The 20,619-nt window shown below is 48.2% G+C and overlaps 1 protein-coding gene across 1 annotated transcript; it reads right to left on the reverse strand.

Annotated features, from left to right (window-relative positions):
- Positions 1-2,123: 2,123 nt before the first annotated feature.
- LOC122683246 lies at positions 2,124-19,891 on the reverse strand. The gene is made up of 5 exons (XM_043886885.1): positions 19,773-19,891; positions 12,610-12,840; positions 12,304-12,472; positions 11,403-12,151; positions 2,124-4,122 (listed from the first exon to the last, which is right to left on the reverse strand). Exons 1-4 carry the CDS (start codon positions 19,889-19,891, stop codon positions 11,627-11,629), a joined length of 1,044 nt encoding a protein of 347 aa, XP_043742820.1. The 3' UTR covers positions 2,124-4,122; positions 11,403-11,626.
- Between the last annotated feature and the right edge of the window lie 728 nt (positions 19,892-20,619).

Below are 20,619 nucleotides of genomic sequence, written 5' to 3' on the forward strand. Positions count from 1 at the left end.
TTCTTCAAACAAATAAGGATTACCATATGACCCAGCAATTCTGCTCCTGGGTATAGGCCCAGAAGAACTGAAATCGGGGACTCAGATATTTCTGTATGTGTGTTCTGAGCAGCATTAGCCAAGTATTCATCTGCAGATGAGTGGAGAAACAAAATGTGGTCTGCACATGCAGCAGAACAGTATTTATTCTTAAAAAGGCAGGAACTTCAGCACCTGTTACAACATGGGTGAAACTTTAGGACACCCATGTCCTAAAGAGAAATACACCATGTTAAGAGAAATACACCATTCATAGAAGGACAAACATTGTACGGTTCTGCTTACCTGAGGGACCCAGAGTGGTCCAATTCATACAGGATAGAGTGCTGACTGTCGGGGCTGGGGGAGAGGGAAGGAGGGGTCAGTGTTTAGTGGGGCCGCAGTTTCAGCTTTGCAAATAAGAGTTCTGGAGATGGACGGGATAAATGTCGGACAGCCACGTGAACGTACTCAGTGTCAGCTGAACTGTGCACTTAAATATGATTCAGGCAGTCAGTTCTGTGGTGTGTTGTGCCACAATGGAAAAGGAGGTTTTGAAATTAGCTGGCTCGGTTCCTCAGTCAGGGTCCAGTCAGGAAAGCTGACACCGCCCCCGCCTTTCAGATATGAGGGGCTGTGGTAGGAGGTTCAGCCATGGGGTGGTGACCAGCATAGCTGCGGCCAGCAGAGGTTGGCAAGGGCAGGAGAAGGTGCGGCCCAGGGCTGCAGGCCCTCGGGGGAGGATGTTACCTACTCCAGAACTGGGCTACACTGAGGCAGTCAAAGCCCCTGGGAGGAGGTGTGCCCCAGTGGATGGCCGGGGGCTGGGGAGGAGGAGAGGCAGAAAGCCCAGAGCCCACCTCTTGCACCGTTTGCTCTCCGCAGCCTACCACAGACTTAGGCTAAGACAGCGTGTGGGGAGTCCAGACACGTCACCTCCTGTGACCCGTGTAGAGCAGGGGTGCGGCAGACGTGAGGAAAGCGTGTGAGCAGGAGCCAGCAAAGCGTGAGCACATACCCCACGTGAAGTGTCTTTCCCCATCACTGAAAAAACTCTTCAAATTTCCATAAAAAAAAAGTTTAAAATCTCCCTACACTGATTTTCCAACATGACAATGCTCAGTGATGCTGGTTAATCTCAGTTACATTAATTCACCTTTTACAGGTTGGACACATTCAAGTAGAGTCCATAGATATATTTGATCAGAGGGTTGACTCTGGGTGTCATTCACGGCTTCAGAGACTGTCTCTTGGTGATCAGCTTAAGTCATCCTGAGCTGAATGGCAGTCTGTTTCATCTCGTTTTGATTTCTGTTTGTAATTGTGAGCTCACATGGACCACAACTCCTACGATTCCTTCAAACTATTCCTCAAAATTCCTACTATTCTTTCAGAACTTGATCCCTTCTCCTTTCACTCACCCAAGTCTAGGTCAGTGTGCATTTTCTTTGCAGCCTCAGCCTCCAAATTTACTTGGTATCTAATGCTTATAGTAACTGTGATTTGCTGATTTGTCTATTTTTTCTGCATAAGCCTCTAAACTGTTTGAGAGCAAAGACAGTATACTATATATGTATATGAAAGTGAAAGTCACTCAGTCGTGTCTGACTCTTTGTTGACCCCATGGACTATACAGTCCATGGGATTCTCCAGGCCAGAATACTGGAGTGGGCAGCCTTTCCCTTCTCCAGGGGATCTTCCCAACCCTTCAGTCCCTGGGTTGGGAAGATCCCCTGGAGAAGGAAATGGCAACCCACTCTGTGTGTGTACACTATTGAATCTCTACCACTAACTGACAATAACCAAGGCGAGGCCAATTCCATGTTGTTGTTGTTGAATCTAATCTGACTGTTTGTGACCCTGTGGACCACCAGAGTCCTCTGTCTGTGGACTTCCCAGGCAAGAAGATTGGAGTGGATTGCCATTTTCTTAGTGAAAAGCTGTTTGATGAGTAGGAGAAATAGGACCAAGCACCTGCCTGTCAGGAGCCAGAAACACAGGAGGCAGAGCTTCAGGTGAGCTGGTCAGTGCTGGTGATGAGGAAGAGCAGAGCTGCTCGTGCAAATCATGAAGAACAGCTAAGAGGTGGCTTTAACAAAGTGCTTTGTGAATTTTTATTTTGAAAAATTCCAATAGACAATCAGAACTCTGGAACTGGCTCCAGCAGAGATGCCGGGGCTTGGAGATAAAAGCTTAATTTAATAGGTGGGCTTTGTACAGGAATCCTGATGCAGCAGCTTGATTTTTCCCACTGACAGCTGCCACTGGGTCTTCACCTGTCTTAATAGTCTCTTCTCACACCTTGGTTCTCACTTCCTCATTGACAGGTGGTGTCTAGGCAGCGTCCCCTTGAAGCTCGGTGGGGCTTTGTGTTTGCCTGATCAGCGGAACACAGCAGGAATGACACTGTGACCCACTCATAAAGATGGCCTGTGCCCCCCTCCTTCCAGGAGGCACTTTGCTCTTGGAACCCGGCCTCCATGCTGTGAGGAAGCCCAAGCAGCTCCCAGTGAGGTCCCAGTCGTGGCTGCTGCCCCAGCAAGCCCAGCCAAGCCATGTGACTCACGGTCCATGGAGTGTCACTGCTGCCCACTCTGTGTGACACAAATGACTGTTCTTCTACGGAGCACGGAGCTCACTGATTATGGATGTGCATAGGTGTGCGGAAGGACCGTGACACGGGTCAGGCAGGCCGGGGTTCCAGCTCTTATTCTGCCCCACCTTGCTGGTGCTTTAGTCCTGCTACCACACTGTCGGAAGCCGAGTTCCCCTGTGCACAACATGAGGCTCATAACAGCTCTGCAGAGAGATGTCATGATCATTCAAAGAGATGCTGCCTATTGATGCCTGATGCTCTGCTGGGTCTGTCTGGTGATGCCGTTCACTGAGAGGATGTTTTGTGAGCTCTCTGAAGAAAGGTCACATGCAGAACAGGTCTCTTGATGATGGGGAGGAAAAGAAGAGTGAAAAGGACAGTTGTGATGGGACAGTCAGAGGACAAGGAGGGAATGAAGACCGAGGAGCTTCCTGGGACGTTTGGTGTGAAATACAGGGCAGCTCAGATCGGAAGCCAGAAAGGCATTGACTTAGGCGGGGGCTGGAGCGGGGCAGTGACCCGTGACATGTAACACAACTGTGCCCGCAGAGCAGAGGGCTGGCAGCCTGCATCCTGAAAGAGAAGCCGGAAGAAGCAGTTCGTGTTCACTTAAGGCCTTGATTTCTAAGCTATAGGATGTTCTTAAGAGACGTGTGCACTGCCGTAAAGGTGTACATCACCCAGTGAGATTTCAATTTCCTCACTGTGAGTGGTCCTTCTCTTTTCTCTGGAGATACATTAAGCTGAATGTTGCTGGTCATCACCCACACAACACTGGTTCTCCCTGTGAACGCGCTCATTCTGTTTACTGCTGTCTCTGTGGATGGTTTCCTGTGTTTCACATTTACATTTAAATTCCTGATTCCCCAAATGTCTTACCTGATCATTACTGTAGTTTCACATGTTACTTTTACTCTGGTTCAGAGACCAACTGCCATGTCTAGAAATAAGGGAAGAGATTTGCTATTTTAAAAGCTTTTTATTTTATGTTGGAGTAGAGTTGATTTACACTGTTGTGTTAGTTTCAGATGTACAGCAAAGTGACTTAGTTATCCGAGACTGGCTACTTAATAGATGAAAATGGTCGTGTATCATTGCAAACTACAGAGGGTTTCCCCATCCCTGGGCTAGTGGATCCACTCAGTGTGCAATTAACTGGTCAGAAAATATCTACTGCTGTTATCTCGGAGTCTTTTGGCTGAAAGGGATTTCTAGTTTCTCAATTCATAAAAAATGGAGATGGAGACTCAGACAAGGTCCCTGTGCAAAGTTAGTTACTTACCCGCTTGCAGTGGTTCAGTGACATTGACACAAACATGATCATGGGAAGTCCACGGTGAAGGCACAGTTTCCAGCTGTCTCTTCTTGCCTTACTTTTCTGAAGACTAAATTTTCCAAGATGAGATGCAAAGTCATTTTTAAGCCTTCACATACAAGGTTTTTAATATTCGTTGTCAAACATTTATTTAGTCCTCACCATGCACAGGGCACTGCATTAGGTGCGTCTTCTAAAATAAGCCATGTGAGGGAATGAAAGATAATTTCTGATTTAAAAAGCCAAATTACGAAAATGTAATATTTATTAGGCACTTGTAAGATAAAAGGCACTTGCTAGAGCATCACCTCTGCGAGCTTTACACCTCCGTGAAATTTCTGGTTTGCTCAAGTTGATATGGGTCTGATGCTAATGGGGACGAGGGCTGGAGTGTAATTCCTGAGAGCTTGGTGTGACGAATGTTAATTCTGACCAATCATGTCTAACACTCGGTAAATGAGTTCTACAGTTGAGGGGAGTGGGGCTGGCAGAGCTAATGGTGGTCTGGGGACCCCCAGGACCAGTGAGGGATGTAAGAGGCGGGAAGAGGAGCTGTGCAGAGTGGGCTCCCAGAGCTTTCCCACCTGGGCACCAGGCAGTGAGGGGGCCTGGGACACAGGATCTGGAGCCGAGAGTGAGGCAGAGTTCATTTGGAGGAATCAACACTTCTCTTCTTCTGAGGGTTCCTTCCAGGCATAGGAGTTTATAATGCACTCCTGCGCCCTCAACTCTCCTCCTCTCTCTGCTCCAGGAAAGGTGTCTGATTGGGAGGATGTGTCCTGTCTGGTCCAGATATCCAGAAATACTATCAGTTCAGTTCAGTCACTCAGTCGTGTCTTGACTCTTTGCGACCCCATGGACTGCAGCACACCAGGCCTCCCTGTCCATCACCAACTCCCAGAGTCCACCCAAACCCATGTCCCTCGAGTCGGTGATGCCATCCAACCATCTCATCCTCTGGCGTCTCCTCCTCCTCCTGCCTTCAATCTTGCCCAGCATCAGGGTCTTTTCCAATGAGTCAGTTCTTCACATCAGGTGGCCAAAGTATTGGAGCTTCAGCTTCTGCAGCAGTACTTCCAATGAATATTCAGGACTGATTTCCTTTAGGATGGACTGGTTGGATCTCCTTGCAGTCCAAGGGACTCTCAAGAGTCATCTCCAACACCACAGTTCAAAAGCATCAATACGATCACCTGCCTACAAACATCAGCTCCCTCCTCTCACCCAGACTTCATCAGTAGTAAAGGGGTATTCTGGCACTGGTCAAGTTTAGAACCAACTCATCAAAGCTGTCATTGTGTACAAGGGACAGGAGGACACACAGACCCTCTTAGCAGAATTGCCTCCATATTGCTGGGCCTTTGCTGTTAGTTACACTCTTTTTTTTTTTTTCTTTTTGTCTGTATGGGTCTTTGTTGCAGCATGCAGGCTTTCTCTAGCTGTGGTGCATGGGCTAAGTTGTGGTGCATGGCCTCAGTAGTTACAGCACCTGGGTTTCTCAAGTTGCAGTGTGGAGGCTTAGTTGCTCTGAAGCATGTGGAATCTTAGTTCCCCAGTCAGGGATCAAACCTGCATCCCTTGCATCTGAAGGTGGATTATTAACCACTGCACCAACAGGGAAGCCCCTGGGCCTCTGCTCTTAATACTGCAATCTCCTGCAGTAGTTTCAGGTGAATATTTTCAGGTCAAAGCCCCAAATCCCTGGGATTCCTTATGTTCATAAACTAAACCTGTAAATTTAGCCAAGAAAAATGCGTGTGTTTGGGCAAGTGAAGGATATAGAATCCTCCAAACATTGCCTAAAACCACCACTGGGGCTTGTGACTTAATTTTAATTCATTATGTTGTTAGGCAGGGTCTCTGTGAAGCTATGTGAACACAGGGCTTTAGGCCACCAATGAGGGGAGTGAATATTTTCTTCTTCTTTCATTGTCACTCTTGCCACTCTCTTCTGAGCTGGATTGATGTGGATCATGAAGAAACTCACCCTCAGTTTGTGAAGGCAGGGAGAATCTGGGGGGTGGGGGGGTGGTGCTTAGGTGCCTGAATGAGAGTCAGGGCAAGTGCTGAATGGCCTCTGAGCCAAACTTCTGAAAGCCTGTTGTCTGGAGTCCCCTGGAGTTTTTCTATTTATTGGTTTCAGTTGCTAAGAAGTGACCATCCTCAGCACTGAGGCTGTTGCCCTTGGCTACACGTTTCTTTGTGGCCATAATCTTACATCACATGATACCAAACCGGCAGCTGGCAAGGCAGAGATCTTAATGAAATGTCTTCCTGGTGTTGGCCTCCTGGTATGAGGCAGGTTGTGTTAACTCACTTTTTCAATCCAAGGGAAGAGCTGACTTTAGTTTAACAGTGTCCTCCTCCCTGTTAGTAGGGATTTGCTGTTTGTTCTCTGAGATGTGTCAGTTAAAATCATGTCCCCTAAATTATCGCTTTCTTGATCGTTGCCCCTTCATGGGGTTCCTGGGAGTCTGTCTGAAGGTGGTGCTGTTATGGATGCGGGTGGTGGTGCTGATTTTCTCAGCCTGAGAAAGGCTCCGTGGAGCTGGTGCCTATTTCAAACCATGCGTGTTTTTGTCCCCTCACCGCCCCTCCCATCTCCCTGCCCATTGATTCCACAGATTAGATATTCACATTCAAGGTAACTGTTGAGTGCATTTGTTTTCCTTTTAAAAAAAAATATTTTAATGACTTTGTACAATATTGCTTCTGTCTTATGTCTTGGTTTTTCTGCATGTGGGATCTTAGTTTCCTGACTAGGGATCAAACCTGCACTCCTTGCATTGGAAGGTGAAGTCTTAACCACTGGGCCGCCAGGGACGTTCCTGAGTGCCTTTCTAGTTTGAATTTCATTTGCCATCCTCTGGCTCCCTGACTCTGTTTTGTATCTCATCGTCCGTTTTGGGAGGAATCTTCAGGTTCTGGTATTTACTTTCAACGCAGACACCCTCTGAATGTAAGGAATTTCTATAGTGCACCAATAAAATGGTGGTGGTGGGGGGGGTGATCTCTTTCTGTGTCTTATACCCTGAATCCATTTGCAACTTTTTGTCTCTTTTTCTCAAGGCAGTTCTAAACGCACCCCATGTCTGCTGCTGTTTGAAAAGGCTGTAAAATTCAAGCTACGTGATTATGAATACTATGAAAAAGGTTTTGACAACTTTTGATGGCATTTAATTCAAGTTAAACTCCTCTCATTCAAAATAATAAGCATAATGTTACTTATTATGCAGATGAGGCAGCAAGGCAGATGTTTGTCATCTCAGCGCATTCATTGGGGATTAATAAGTACACAAGCTGCGGGGGTTGGGGGGGCCCTGGGTTCAACCTGGGAATTTGAAAAAGGGCTGAGGAAGGGTGATTACTCTGGAGCTGCTCTGTCCAGTAAAGGAGAGGGGGGTGGGGGGCAGCAACCACGGGAGGCCGCTTACATTTAATGAACTCCAGTGAAAATGGACAGTTTCACAATGTGCTACCCTGGAGCCACAGTGACCAGTGGCAGCCTGTCGAGGAGCACAGACACAGCACATTTCTGTCGTTGTGGGAAGTCCTACTGGACAGCACTGCCAACCACAGGGGTGTTAGAACAGCCAGGGATGCTTGCGGATTTCTCTCATCAACGGGAACTTTACCTGAAAGCTTCTGGGAACATGTGAAGATCTGTGAAGAGCCAAGTGGAAAGGAATTGCCATCAGTTTGTAGCTGTTGGAGGGCTATCCCCATGTCCCATGGGCTGCACTAGAGCTGTGCTTCTCAAACCCGAGGTGTGTGGACACACGACTGGGGAGCTTAGAGTGCAGAGACTGACCCTGTTGGTCTGGAGTGGTGCCTGAGAGTCATATCCACCCCCTGGAGATGCTGCTGCCTTGGTCTTGGAAATGACAATTGAAGAAGCACAGATCCACAGCACTGATTCCCAGTCCTGGCTGCATGTCATAATCAGCTGGGATCCAAACACCCCTGAGACCTAGAACTCAACCCCAGAGGTTCTATTTTAACTTGTCTGGTGTGTAATCTAGGCACTGAAGACTTTAAAAAGCTGATTAAAATTTGAGAACCATTGATGGAAGTAAGGCAAGTCTATTAGGTCTGAGGACCAGAAACACTGGCTTCATCTGGAAGTTTGTCAGAGATGCAGATTCTTAGGCTCCCATCCTGCTGAGTTCTAATCTGCCTTCCAGGGAAATTTGCCTGGTAATTTCATGTACATTACAGGTGAGAACACTGTTCCAGGTAGCCTTTAAAAGTAATCGTTTATTGATCTGTGTACATGTCTTTAAAAAAGTGTTTTTAAAGCAATAAGCTCTGTTAATTTCTAAAAAACCATGGCATATAATTTAGTTCATTCGCATGCCTAATTATTGTAGCTTTGACTGTCACGGCACAGGCACTAACAGTGGTTTCTGCTTGCATTGTAACAGAAGGCATCAATCAATAATGCCAGCAGAGTGGACACTGGACTTCCACACCTGAAGTCAAGAATTAACCAAGTTTTTAAGGGATAAGTTCCACAAGTTGGCATATAAAGGTTATTCCAGGTAAAGTATAAGTCCCCTTTCAGGTTTTTTTTTTGATTTTAGGAAAGTATACACTTCAACATTACTAGAGATATTCAACATAGGTTCATTTTTATTTGATGTAATTTTTCATCATGAAACATTCAGGTCTCAGATCCTCAGTGGTGAGGGGAGAGTAGGAAGGGACTGTACTGTCTTGACCAAAACAAAAATGTGTCTCACATTGTGTTTTTCTTTCCAAGTGGTATTTTAGAGGAACAGTGCCAAAGAATTATAAAGGAGAAAGGCCGGCTCTGCTGTGTGTTAGATCAGCACTTCTCAGACTTGATTGGCAGGGACTGTGGTAGGGATCCTTGAAGAAGTTGTGTTAAAATGTAGACCCTGATGCTGTCAGCCTAGGACCGGACCTGAGACCTAGTATTTCAAACAGTACAGGTGGTGGGATGCTGCTTGTCTGTTGATGACATTTTGAGTAACAAGAGACTAGATGACTCTTCAGGACACCTTCTTGTAAATCTCATTTCAGTGATTCAAAAAATCAAGTGGTCTGGTATAAACAATAATAATGGTGATTTTGTTGAAAATGCTGATTTGCTCACTTGAATCATCCAAAAGAAAGATACCAAAAGGTCAGAATTATTCATAGCCCCATCATTAATGTAAAACTTATGGGGAAGTGAAGTCATTTAAGGCAAAAGCAAAATAGTAACATAAATACCTCAGATGACTACCAGGGCAAAATTTTCAAAATGTTGCAAGCTGTCTGCAAGCTTGAAGTAGCAATTTACATGCATAATTAGGTGCAATCAACAGTTTTGAAATGTAATATATTTTCTGAGCCCGTATTTACTTATGACAGACGCAAAAAAAAAAAAAAAATCTGTGTCCCCCAAAAAACAGAAGGGCAGAGAAAGGAAAAATATTTGCCTTTAACAATGGGAGCCTGTACAAGCACTTGCCTAAATCTAGAACAAATTCAGTCGAAGTATTGTATCTTTGTTTTGATTTGCTCTTCATTGAAGTTCACAAACACATTTTGGAAGTAGCAAGCATGGAAGAATAATAACCTTCCAGCCAGTTATTCCAGCTCCTGTTGGAACTGACATATAAATTTTTATTTCTACAACGTAAAAGGAAAATCTGTCAAATTTAGAACTTTGTTGCACAGAACACCACTGACTTTCTTCCTGCCTTCAGAAGGGGCTTCATTCTTTGAAGATCCCAAATATCTTTTAGAATAATTTATAGAAAAAAGATTAATTAAATGGGCAGTTTCTTCTTCCTAAATCAAGGTCCTCCGAGGATCACTCATGGTGAATTTCTATCATCTTAATATTTTCAGTAAAACAGGCACTGAGTGTTCCCTATGCCCTAAGGCTCTCTGCTAAGCACTTTACACAGATCATCTAATTTAGCATTATAAAAATACTATAAGGATTGATTGATTATAATGTACTGGAGAGGAAAGGGAGAGTAAGTGACTTCTTTAAAGGCAGAAGCTCTATATTTTCTTGGCTGGCACATTATCACATGAGGTCATAATGTCACTTAAAAAATGTATCAAATGTCAGACTAAAGCAAGCTCCTGTTATATTAAACAAAGTCCCAGTTTAGAAGATGAGCTTGAAATTCTAATTTTTCATAATTCTGAAGAAAAAGAATAATTTCACCCCTAAACTTTTCTTTTCCCAAAAGCATGTTCACATTGCATTATCCAGATTGACTGTGTGTACTGATTAAAGGGGCAATTAACTTCTGTCATAGAGTCAGAGATGAAGCAATCACACTGAGGGATAAGGCATGATATATCCTTGTATAACTGCCACTATCTGGACAGTGTGTCTTGAAATTGTCAAAGTTGTCTTTAAGGCAAAGCAATCCCAAGACAAACAACTCAACTTTCTAGTTTCAGAAGGCAAGCATGGTCTGTGATGCATCATATACGGGGTGGGGGGTGGTGGGGGAAAGCGAAGCTCTACTTAGAAATGCGCGGAGAGTTCATTTATCTTCTGATCCATGTGGGGGCATTGTGGAACTCAAAGCCCAGAACAATGGGCTCTATTTAATATTAAACAGCTTCTTAATAATCCTCTATCTCTCCACAGCTGCTGGAAGGGCCCTTCGGGGCGTGCAGAGTCGCCTTGGCCTTGGCAGTTCCTGTGGAGTTGTAAACTGCTCCCCAGGACCAAGGAGTGTTCAGTGTAGAAGTCATCCTTAATCAGCTGACTGTCGGTGAGCCCGGCTCTAAATATTCCCAAGAATATCCTGTCCTCTCCATCTGTCTCTCTAGATTTACAGATGCAGCTCACTGCCCGGCCCGGGGTCCCCGCCCCTCGGCGGAGCCCTGCCTGGGGAAGGGCGCCCTTCCAGCGCAGACGGGTGACTGGAAGCTGGCGCCCACGGGGGCACCTGGCGGCCAGTGCCCGGCCGCGACCCTCGCCTCTCTCTCCGCACACCCCCCGCCCCCACTACGCCCCCACCGCCCGCCCCTCCGCTGCAGACCTTTACGTGGAACTCAGGCTAGCCGCCAGACTCGCGTCCTCGCCCCGGGCGCGGGACCTCACCCCTTGCGGGTGCCGCCCGCGACCCGGTGGAGGCGAGGGTAGGTGGACTGCCGCCTGGCCTCTGCCACCGCCTGCTGGTCCTCGCCCTCCGGCGCTGAGGGCGGCTTGGGGCCACGGGAGCGCGGGGATGCTCTGTGCGCGGGAGCGGTGACCCTGGGGACACGCGCGGCCACGGGAGGGAGCGAGGGAGGGGCCCAGGCCGCTGTGGCGGCGGGGGTCACCCGGGGTTGGGATGCGGGCCCCGGCCGCCAGCCCCCCGCCGGCTCCCCTCCTCCCAGGGCTCCGCCGTCGCCCGGCACGGGTCGCCAAGCCCTGCCTGCCTCGCCCGGAGAGGGCGGGGTGAGGGGTCGGAGCCTGGTCCGCGGGCGGGGGTGGTGGGTTTCACTTACACCTGACCGGCCCCTCTCCTGTCAGTTTCGCCCGCAGGTCCCGGAGACGAGATTGTTCTTCCAGTAACTTTGTTCCGAGGCGGAGGGGAGGGGAGACGCCGAGGGGCCCCCGGAGAGGCTGGAAAGCGCCGAGGATCTGGAGGCCGGGCTGGGACCGAATCCCCGGGCGGCCTCGGGCTGGGCGTGAGGCTGGGAGGCGTCGCCACCGCCGGGATGCGCTCGGCTTAGCGGGACTGCCGGGGGCGCCCGAAGGCCACCACTCCGAGGACGCGCAGCCCCCGCTGCTCGCGCTCCACGGGCCGGCGCCGCCGGTGCCCGAGCCAAGCAGCGAGCAGAGCTGCGGGGTGCGCGGGCGAAGGCTGGCGGGAGGGAGGGCGCGCAAGAGGCGGCCCCTCCTCGGCGAGCCATGCGTGCCGCGGGCAGCTAAGCCGCCGCCGGGCGCCGCTGCCAAGTCTGCGCTCCGCTTTTGTCTTGCCCTCCAGTGAATGGGAAGATGGAGATGGATGTGGAGGGAGTTTCTCCGCGCCCGGAGCCCATCCCCCGCTCCCAGGGGGCTGGAGGAGCCTGCCAGGCGCCGTCACAGCCGCCCCAACCCCAACCCCAGCCCCCGCCGCTGCCTCCGCAGCATCCGGCTCCGGATGAACCACCCGGCGAGAGTGCCGGCGCAGAGGACAGCGACGATCCCGAGGCGAGACCCAGCGGCGACAAGGGCGAGAGCAAGGTAGGTCCCCGCGTTGGCGCTGTGACACCTTGTGAACGAAACCAGGAAGCTCTGGTAGTAGCTGTCACTTTAACCCCGCCACTCCCCCACCCCCTCTCTCATCCAGGTGGCAGAGGGGGTTGCAGATGTGGGGAAGGCGTGCGATGCTGTGGGATCGCTGGGGGAGAGGCACTTTCTGACCTGGAAGGCGTGTGCGAAGTCCGTCCTGGTTTCTCTAGTCAAGTGTTCGTGCAGAGAAAAGTCTTCTGGTCCAGGCGATGTGATGCCAGGCAGGGCGCAGCATCCCGGGAGAGCGGGGTTGAGGACCGGTGCTCGCCCACACCGTGTAGCCAAGGCTTGTGCGAATGATCTAGGTCAGCGCGAAGCGTGTTTTCTGGAGCTGCCAAGTGCTTCCGAGACTCCTTGTAGGGAGGTGACATCAACCTAAAGATGACAACGGTGGGAGCAAAGTTTGGCTCTTCTGCAGAAGGGAGAGCTCTGCCTCACCCAGCTCCAAGCTGGAGGTCCTGCTCTGCTGCTCCCCTGGCATCCTCGTGCCTGGGAAGGGCAGGGACCAGGGGCCTGGCAGCAGGTGAGCCCTGGACACCTTTTGAGCCCTGCTGTGTCATTGTAGACCGGGGGATAGAGGCTACTGACTGTGGAGAGAGGAGCTCCTCAGGTAATTGGGTTCCAGGAAGAAGTGGCTCAAATGCTCTTGTCTGGTGCTGGTGTTTTTTCCTGTTGAGAAAATTGTGAAGGAGAGAAGGTGGCATAGAACATAATGCCTTAGGGTAACATTCTTAGAGTGTAGTTCCAACTCCGTCCCTGAGCAGAGTGTTCTTTCTCCACGCACACTTGGAGTTCAGTTTTGTGAATGCTGGTGTCGGCCAGTCATGTCTCGGCGAAGTCTATACATGTGTTTCTTAGTACATTTTGAAAGTGGCTGCAAATGTTGGGGAAAAGTTGGTTCAACAAATTAGACTTTTGGAACCAAAGAGGAGTCAGTGGAAATACTTGCTAACTGTGGTTCACTTGAGGAAGTGTTCAAGAACACAGCCCCTGTTCCTGGTGAGAAAAGAACTCAAGTCATGATATGTTCCTCCTTAGAGATTGCCTGGGCTTCGGTTGCACCTTTCCTAAGGTGTGAGTGGACTAAACAACACCCAAAATATGTTGGGATCACACTGGATGATGCCTCTCTGTCCTTGGAGACTGGCTCACCTTAACAGGATAGTATTCGCACATCTTCAGAATTTTGTTTTGCATTTGGATTACTGAGCTAAGGTTTGAGATTGTGGTTTATCTACCAAAATCAATATCGTGACTTAACATGACATTCTACCAAGGAACTGGAATTTGAACACACTCTAGACTGGGCCAGGGTGATGCGTATAGGAGTTGCATTGCTGAACTATGGGGAATTTTAATATTCTAACGTCCTCAGCTTTTCAGTTACATTTGATTTGATGAATATCTAATTCTGTCACGACTGCATAGTTACCACGTGAAATGACTGTGCTCAGTTTCATGAAATAACCATAACTGGGCAGCGTGTTATCTAATTGAACTGTAAGTCTCTTTTGCAAAATAGGTGTGGGCAATCATTAAAATATACAGCCTGTGTTGCCATTTCCACGTTGCTGGTTCATATGCCCTGAGCATGAGAAATTCCTGCCATCAGCAAAAAGCCGTGCTTATTTGTTTCTCTCTGATGCACCACGCAAGCTGTGTGATGTTCTGCGGGTTGTGGGGAGTGAGGAACCCCGTGCATGATGTATGCTAGAATAGGTGGAGAGAGGACGGAAAGTGGGTTGATTACATTTCGCTAATTAGCATGTGCAGAAATTTGAGTATTCCACTGATGTGACTGACTTTCTGCATGTCTGCAATTTCTTGTGGTGGAAACAAATACTCCTTTTTTTTTTTTTTGCCTCCAGGTGTTTGCCTTAAAAAATCATGTTGCCATCCTTCTCTTTACCCAGAAATCAGCTGAGTTAACCCTTTGCTAATATCTGCTATTCTCCTACCAGTCCTTCTAAAATCTGAGGATGGTGGCTCTGTCTAAGACTTTAATACTAACTCTTTCTGTCTTTGATGTCTACTAAGGCAAGTTATACATTGATTTTTCTTAGCAAATCCTGGTTTCATTAGTGGGAAGCATTTTTGGGTGTCTGATCAAATTATTCTGCTAAGATATAAATGGAAGACTAACTAGGATAAAGTGGAATGCGGTAGCTGCTTGGGGTGAAACTGGGGAGACAATCACAATAGGAGTTAAACACAGTAGTGTACAAATACAATGTATTGGATGGTTATTTTTGCTTCTTGTTCATGAGTGTAATAATAAATGAATTTTGAGTACTCTATTATTTATTTTAAATCTCCCCCACCCCCAAAGTGCAGGGCATTTATTTCCAGATTCTGGTTTGGGGCCATGCTTTTATTTTCTCCTGAGTTTACCCCAGTTGTCTTCTTGGAAAAGAAATCAGAGCTTCATGCCAGACCCACTTGTCTCTGAAATTGCAGGTTCAGGTCATACGTCCTCTGAAAGTCTCTGAAATAGGAAGGAAGGTTAGAAAACTGGATCAGTCAAGGGATTTTTTTGCACCAGAGTTTCATGACGTGACTGGCGCTTTCTGCGCGGAGAATAACAAGGCCTGATTCCTCTAGCAGCTGCTCTTCAGGGAGATGCTGTGGCAGCTTCATGCCGTGTATGCTCTGACTCCACGAATTGGGGAAGACCCTAAATCAACCAGGCCCCTGGGCTTGAAGTTAGGCTTCCTTGAGCCCTGGGAGAGGCAGTCTCCTCTCCTGTGATATGTCCAGAGATAAAGTGGCGACCCCTGTGGGCACCTGGTGAAGGGTTTCCTAAGTCATCACCTCAAGAACTTCTTCCTCGTGTCTGAAAGACGTTTCCCTCACCTGGGCAAGCTCTTTTCTTCCAGTCTTGCAGATGAAGATTAAGCAGTTCCTCTCCTTGAGTCAGAGACCTCCAGATCCTTGAAAGTGTTCTCGACTCTGGATGGGATCATTCTCAAAACTTTTTGCAGAGTTTCCTTAGGCCATCACATTCCATTCCTTTGGTGGCTTTTAAAACCATTCTGAAATTCTTGGCTTGTGCTCAGTAACTCATGGATAGGTATTTCCCAAACTTTGTTTGGAAATGTTTTTTGAAAAGTTCCTTGTGTTGAGGACTAACCCCCGGTGTCTTCCTCCATCCGTGTCACCAAGTTGCTTTCACAAACGTGTGGGTTCTTCCACTGACCCCAGGTGAGTGGTATGAATGAATAAATGATCCTTTCTTGTCTGCTGTGGCTTCATGTATCCTCCCTTGTCCTTCCTCTCTCACCTCACTTCTCTTTCTCTCTTCTGCACACACACAAACCATTTACTGTGATGTTCTGTATAGAAGTGTGTATTTACGGTGCTGCGATGAGGTATCCTGACCAAACTCTTTTGTGTTCAACTCTCATTAAAGGCTTGGTCTGCAGGAAATGTTATTCTTGTAATTTGGACTGGAGAGACCCATGCTATTGCTCCCGGCGATACTTTACTGATGGACGTAACCCAGGATGCTCGCCTTCCTGCATCCCATCAGTGACACTGACCTAAATCATCAGTCTCACAGAGGATGCTGTCGGGAGCCTGTGATCCAGTCCATGTTTTAGAGCCTTTTGTTTTGAAATAATTTCAGATTTATAGAAAAGTTGCAAAGATAAGACTGGGAGTTCCCTGTACCAACCTTCCCCTAATGTTCATATCCTACTTAATCATGACTTATACATTAAAATAAAGAAATTAACACAAGTATGATACTGTTAGCTAATCTCATCCAGTTTTTGTTGAATGAATGTATAACTTATCGATGTTTTTCATTCTATCCTCCCAGGACTTGAGACTTTTTTTTTTTTTAACAGTTGAAAGTGTCTATGTAGGGGTATTTAAGAGCTAGATTTAGCCTCAGGTTACCTGTTTGCCCTGTTCCCGGCAGGTAGGAGCAGCTCCTCGAGTCCTAGGCTGAGTTCCCTGGGCTCTGCACCACATTACCCTGAGCCCTGTGGGAGTTACAACTTTGGCAGAGATGTGAACTTGTGGGGAGTGAAAGTCTGCTTCTCTATTTTGTCCTGAAAAGCACTCCTGCTCCTGGTAAGACAGGGTCTGTCAGTACACAGAGGACAGCAGAGTCTCAAGTGGCAAGTCGAGAAGAGGCAGTTGATAAAATCAGGACAGTTCACTCTGATGTTTAACCCCGTGGGTGTTTGCTCCTGGCAAGAGAAGTAGTGGAAGCCTTCTCCTTTCTGCCTTTTGCCCGCCAGGTGAACTCTGATTTCAAGCACAGAAGCAGAAACCTGCCCATATTAGGCAGGATACTGCTGTGATCCTTGTGGGCTTTCTGATGAAGATTGAAATCACAAAGACCACATTTGGGCTTGGCTCTGTCTTTCACTAGCTACTAACCTCAGAGAAGATCCTACTCTTTAAACATTTAAAAAAATGTTTTATTTTTATTTTGGCTGCATTGCGTCTTAGTTGTGACATGTAGAATCTAGTTCCCTTCCCAGGGGTGGGACTGTGACCTCTGGCATTGGGAACATGTAGTCTTAGCCACTGGACCACCAGGGAAGCTCTCAGTCCTACCCTTTTTATATCTGTCTCTTCATCTTTAACATAGGGTAGTAATAGCGCCCACACCAGTGGTTACTGTGTGGATTGAGTGAGATTAAACATGTAAAGTTCTGGATCCAGTGCTTCATAGCTACTGATTGCTCGACAGTTATTAGTAGTAATAATTGTGATGATGACTACTGCTGTTGGGGTCCATGGCTCTGAAGAGGAGAAGGCGTTGGGGCCAAGTCCATCTAGAGTTTTCAGTTTCCCAAAGGGTTGTGGGACTGGAAGTGATACAGACACACTGTTCTACAGTCACACCAGTTTCTGACTGTGTAGATCTTGAGGTATTCCCCAGTCTTTTCCTGGTGGGCAGGACTTTGGGAAGAAATATCCCTTATCCTGTCTTGTCAATAGACTGTTCGTCTCTCATCAGGAAAGCCAGGGAGGACCAGGAGGGCTGATCCCGGCTCCTAACCCAGGTCCCAGGGGTACACGCAAGACAATAATAGAGCAAGTGGGTTGCCCGGCTTTTACACATTACATTTGTGGTTTCTTAGAAGAAGTAGGTAGCAAATTTTAAGGCTTAAAGAAATAATTGAGATGAAAAGTTGTACCTTTTAAGATTCTTTTGATCGCAAGCAACAGAAACTGACTTTAATTTGAGTGAAAAGGTATTATTTTATGGTAAGATTGCAAGATAATCATGGGATCAAAGGAAAAGTAATAGAACTGATTTTGGGGAAATCCTGAAGCCGGGGACTCTCAGAAGCACCAAATAATAGAGAATGATGAATGGTCTCCTGAGGGCACAGACATAAGAAGAGTAAATTCCACTTTTTTTTTCCTTTCTGTCACTCTGATGAGCGGAATCCGTAGAAAGTTGTCTAACAGGCCTTCCTCAGGTCAGATATCAGCTTCTTGGGGACAGTGGGTATCCATATAGGAGGTTCCAGCAAATTGTATCCTTTGGAAGGGGTAGAGTTCATGTGGTAAAAATAGACGTACTGTTACCTGACCCAGAGGAATGGACATGAGGGGCAAGACAACCAGTGTAACTTCTCTTTGGGCAGAGAGTTGGGAGGAGGGAAAGGGGCAGGAAGAGAAGGGGGGAAAAGAGAGAAATAGGGAAAGAGAAAAAGAGAGCTAGACAGAGACTGACAATGAACTTATCCAAGAACCTGGAATTGTTTTTTGCATTGATTTCCTAAACTCCAGTACTTTGGCCAACTGATGCAAAGAACTGACTCATTGGAAAAGACCCTAATGCTGGGAAAGATTGAGGGCAGGAGGAGAAGGGGACGACAGAGGATGAGATGGTTGGATGGCATCACCCACTCAATGGACATGAATTTGAGCAAGCTTCAGAAGATAGTGAAGGACAGGAAGCCTGGCGGGCTGCGGTCCATGGGGTCACAAAGAGTTGGACTCGACTTAGCGACTGAACAAGAACAATTTGAAAAGAAAATACAGAGAAAATGTTGCAGTCTGTTGCTTACATACAGGAAGAAGGGGCAGAGGACTTGCCCCTTATTCTTATTTGCCATGTGAGACCCCCAGAATTAGGAAACTGGATTGCAATGAGTGGCCTCCCACGTTTTTCCAGGTGGAAATTTGAGGCCCAGAACAAGTGACTTGCCCAAACACAGAGCTGGCACTTGAAGACCCTTTAGTCTAAGACATGGCATCTGCTTCTGAAATTCAGAATTCTTAGTTTTTCCCACTAATAAAATGAAATTAATGATGCATTTCCCATCTGCTGAGCAGATAATCTGAGGATGAGTGTGATGTAGCCCAGATGTTTAAAACGTAGACCTGCTATGGAACTCTCATCTCTACTAGAGTAGATATATTACCATGTTTTCGTCTGCCCTCAAGTTAAAGCAGGTTGGTTCTTTGACTTAGAATCTGTGTGTCCCGGTCTCTCTGTCCGCACATCTGGACCTTAGTTCCTGCAGGAGGAGGCACCCCGGGCTGTGTGTTTCTTGCTGTTGTGGCAGATGTGGGGGGAAGCTGTTCACTACTGGGCACACTCACTGTTCCAGCACCAGGCCTGGCACACAGTGGGTACCCAGGGAATCGCCGTCTGAGACCCCTGACTGGGCATGCCCATTCAGCACATCAAGCCCTTCCTTAGATGCTGGCATTGCACAACTCAAGAGAGAAGCCCATAGCTGCATGGAGGCACACACCTGTCCCCAGCCCCTGATGCTCCGAGGAGCTGAGGCCGGCAGAGAGGCGGGGATGGGAGCCTCCCGTGACAGGCTGCGCGGAGCGGAGTCTCAGAGGGGAAGGAGTGCAGGAAGTGTAGGAAGGGTGTCCACTGGCAGAAGGGCTGAGAAAGGCTCAGAAACTCTTCACAGGATCTGCGGAGGCATAGCTAGAGGTGGGTTTCTCGTGGAGGCCCGTGATGGCCGTGGAAAGTTCGGATGCCCTCTGGTTAAGAGTGAGTTGAGAGTGCATGCTTGACCCTATTTCCCTCCCCAAGGGGGGAATTTAATGGATCCATACATTGGAAGGAGTTGAGGAGGCAGAATTAACTCCAGTGTATGACTTGACAAGGGCTTCTCTGGTGGCTCAGACGGTAAAGAATCTGCTTGCAATGTGGGAGGCCTGGGTTTGATCCCTGGGTTGGGAAGATCCCCCTGGAGAAGGGAAGGGCTACCCACTCCAGTATTCTGGCCTGGAGAATTCCATGGACTGTACAGTCCATGGGGTCGCAAAAAGTTGGACGTGACTGAGCGGCTTTCACGCTAAGGAGAGGACATTGCATCATTGCCTGAGTAGAAGACATAAGCACAAGAACTCTTAATAATGGAATTTATTTCGGAACAGAGTGGCCTTTCTTGGGAAGGAATAGGTAGAGGCTTCACCCAGCACAGTCCCCAGCCCCCAGCCGTGGCTCCCAGGTCTCTGCCCTCCTGTCCCGCCCTGGCCTCACTGCCCACGCCCTCTGTGGCCCTCTGTCCTGGAGCGTGGGACTGGGCACTGCAGGCGTGCGCGGATGGCGGCCTGTGCTGGCGGAGGAGCTGCCTTCACTGAGATACCCTTCCTTTTCTCACCATGCAGTTTTGGTGCAGTTGACATCAGCGGGAAGGGGGTCCGTCTTCTTAGAGTAGGACATCGTCTTACACATTTTTAAAGGTGTCTTGAGCCGAGGTAGAAACGTTCCCGAGGGCATGGTTGGTGCGGCCGCTCTGCCAGCTCCTTTTTCACAAGTGAGGCCTTTCCACATATCATTAAGATCACGTGTTGGCCTCGCTGACCAAGCAGCTGGGTGGAAGGAGATCGTGAGATACCGGGTGACGCCGGTCAGTGAGCGACCTGCTTTCTTGGTTTGCTCCCCCCGTAACTGAAGGCCCAGGTCACGTCCCTTCACCAAAACCGGCAGCAGTCGGCCCACCCGTCCTTCCCCGGCCCCCGTCTCAGCCGCCCCCAGGCTTGCATTCCCCCTGCCCAGGTCAGAGCCCCTGTATTTCACAACCCACTTTTTTTTTTTTCTAAAGAAAGATTTATTGGCGTCTGATTTTTATGAAAGTGATAACTGGTTTTTTAAACGTCTATCTACTTTTGGGTCCTCTGGGTCTGCGTTGCTGTGTGTAGGGGTCTGTAGTTGCCATGAGGCAGGCTGCTCTCTGGTTGGGGTGTGCAGGCCACTCACTGTGCCGGCTTCCTTTCCCGTGGTACACAGGCTCTAGAGCACGTGGGCCTCCGTGGTTGCAGCTCATGGGCTCAGCAGCTGTGGTGTGTGAGCATAGTTGCCACGCCAGCATGTGGGATCTTCCTGGCCCAGGGATCAAACCCATGTCCCCTGCATTGGCAGATTCTTAACCACTGGACCAGCAGAGAAGTCCTGGCTTAATTTATAGACAGTAAAATTCACCCTTTTAAAGTGTACAGCTCAATGAG

The sequence above is a fragment of the Cervus elaphus genome, chromosome 24 (assembly GCF_910594005.1).
Source record: "Cervus elaphus chromosome 24, mCerEla1.1, whole genome shotgun sequence".
Classification (NCBI taxonomy): domain Eukaryota; kingdom Metazoa; phylum Chordata; class Mammalia; order Artiodactyla; family Cervidae; genus Cervus; species Cervus elaphus.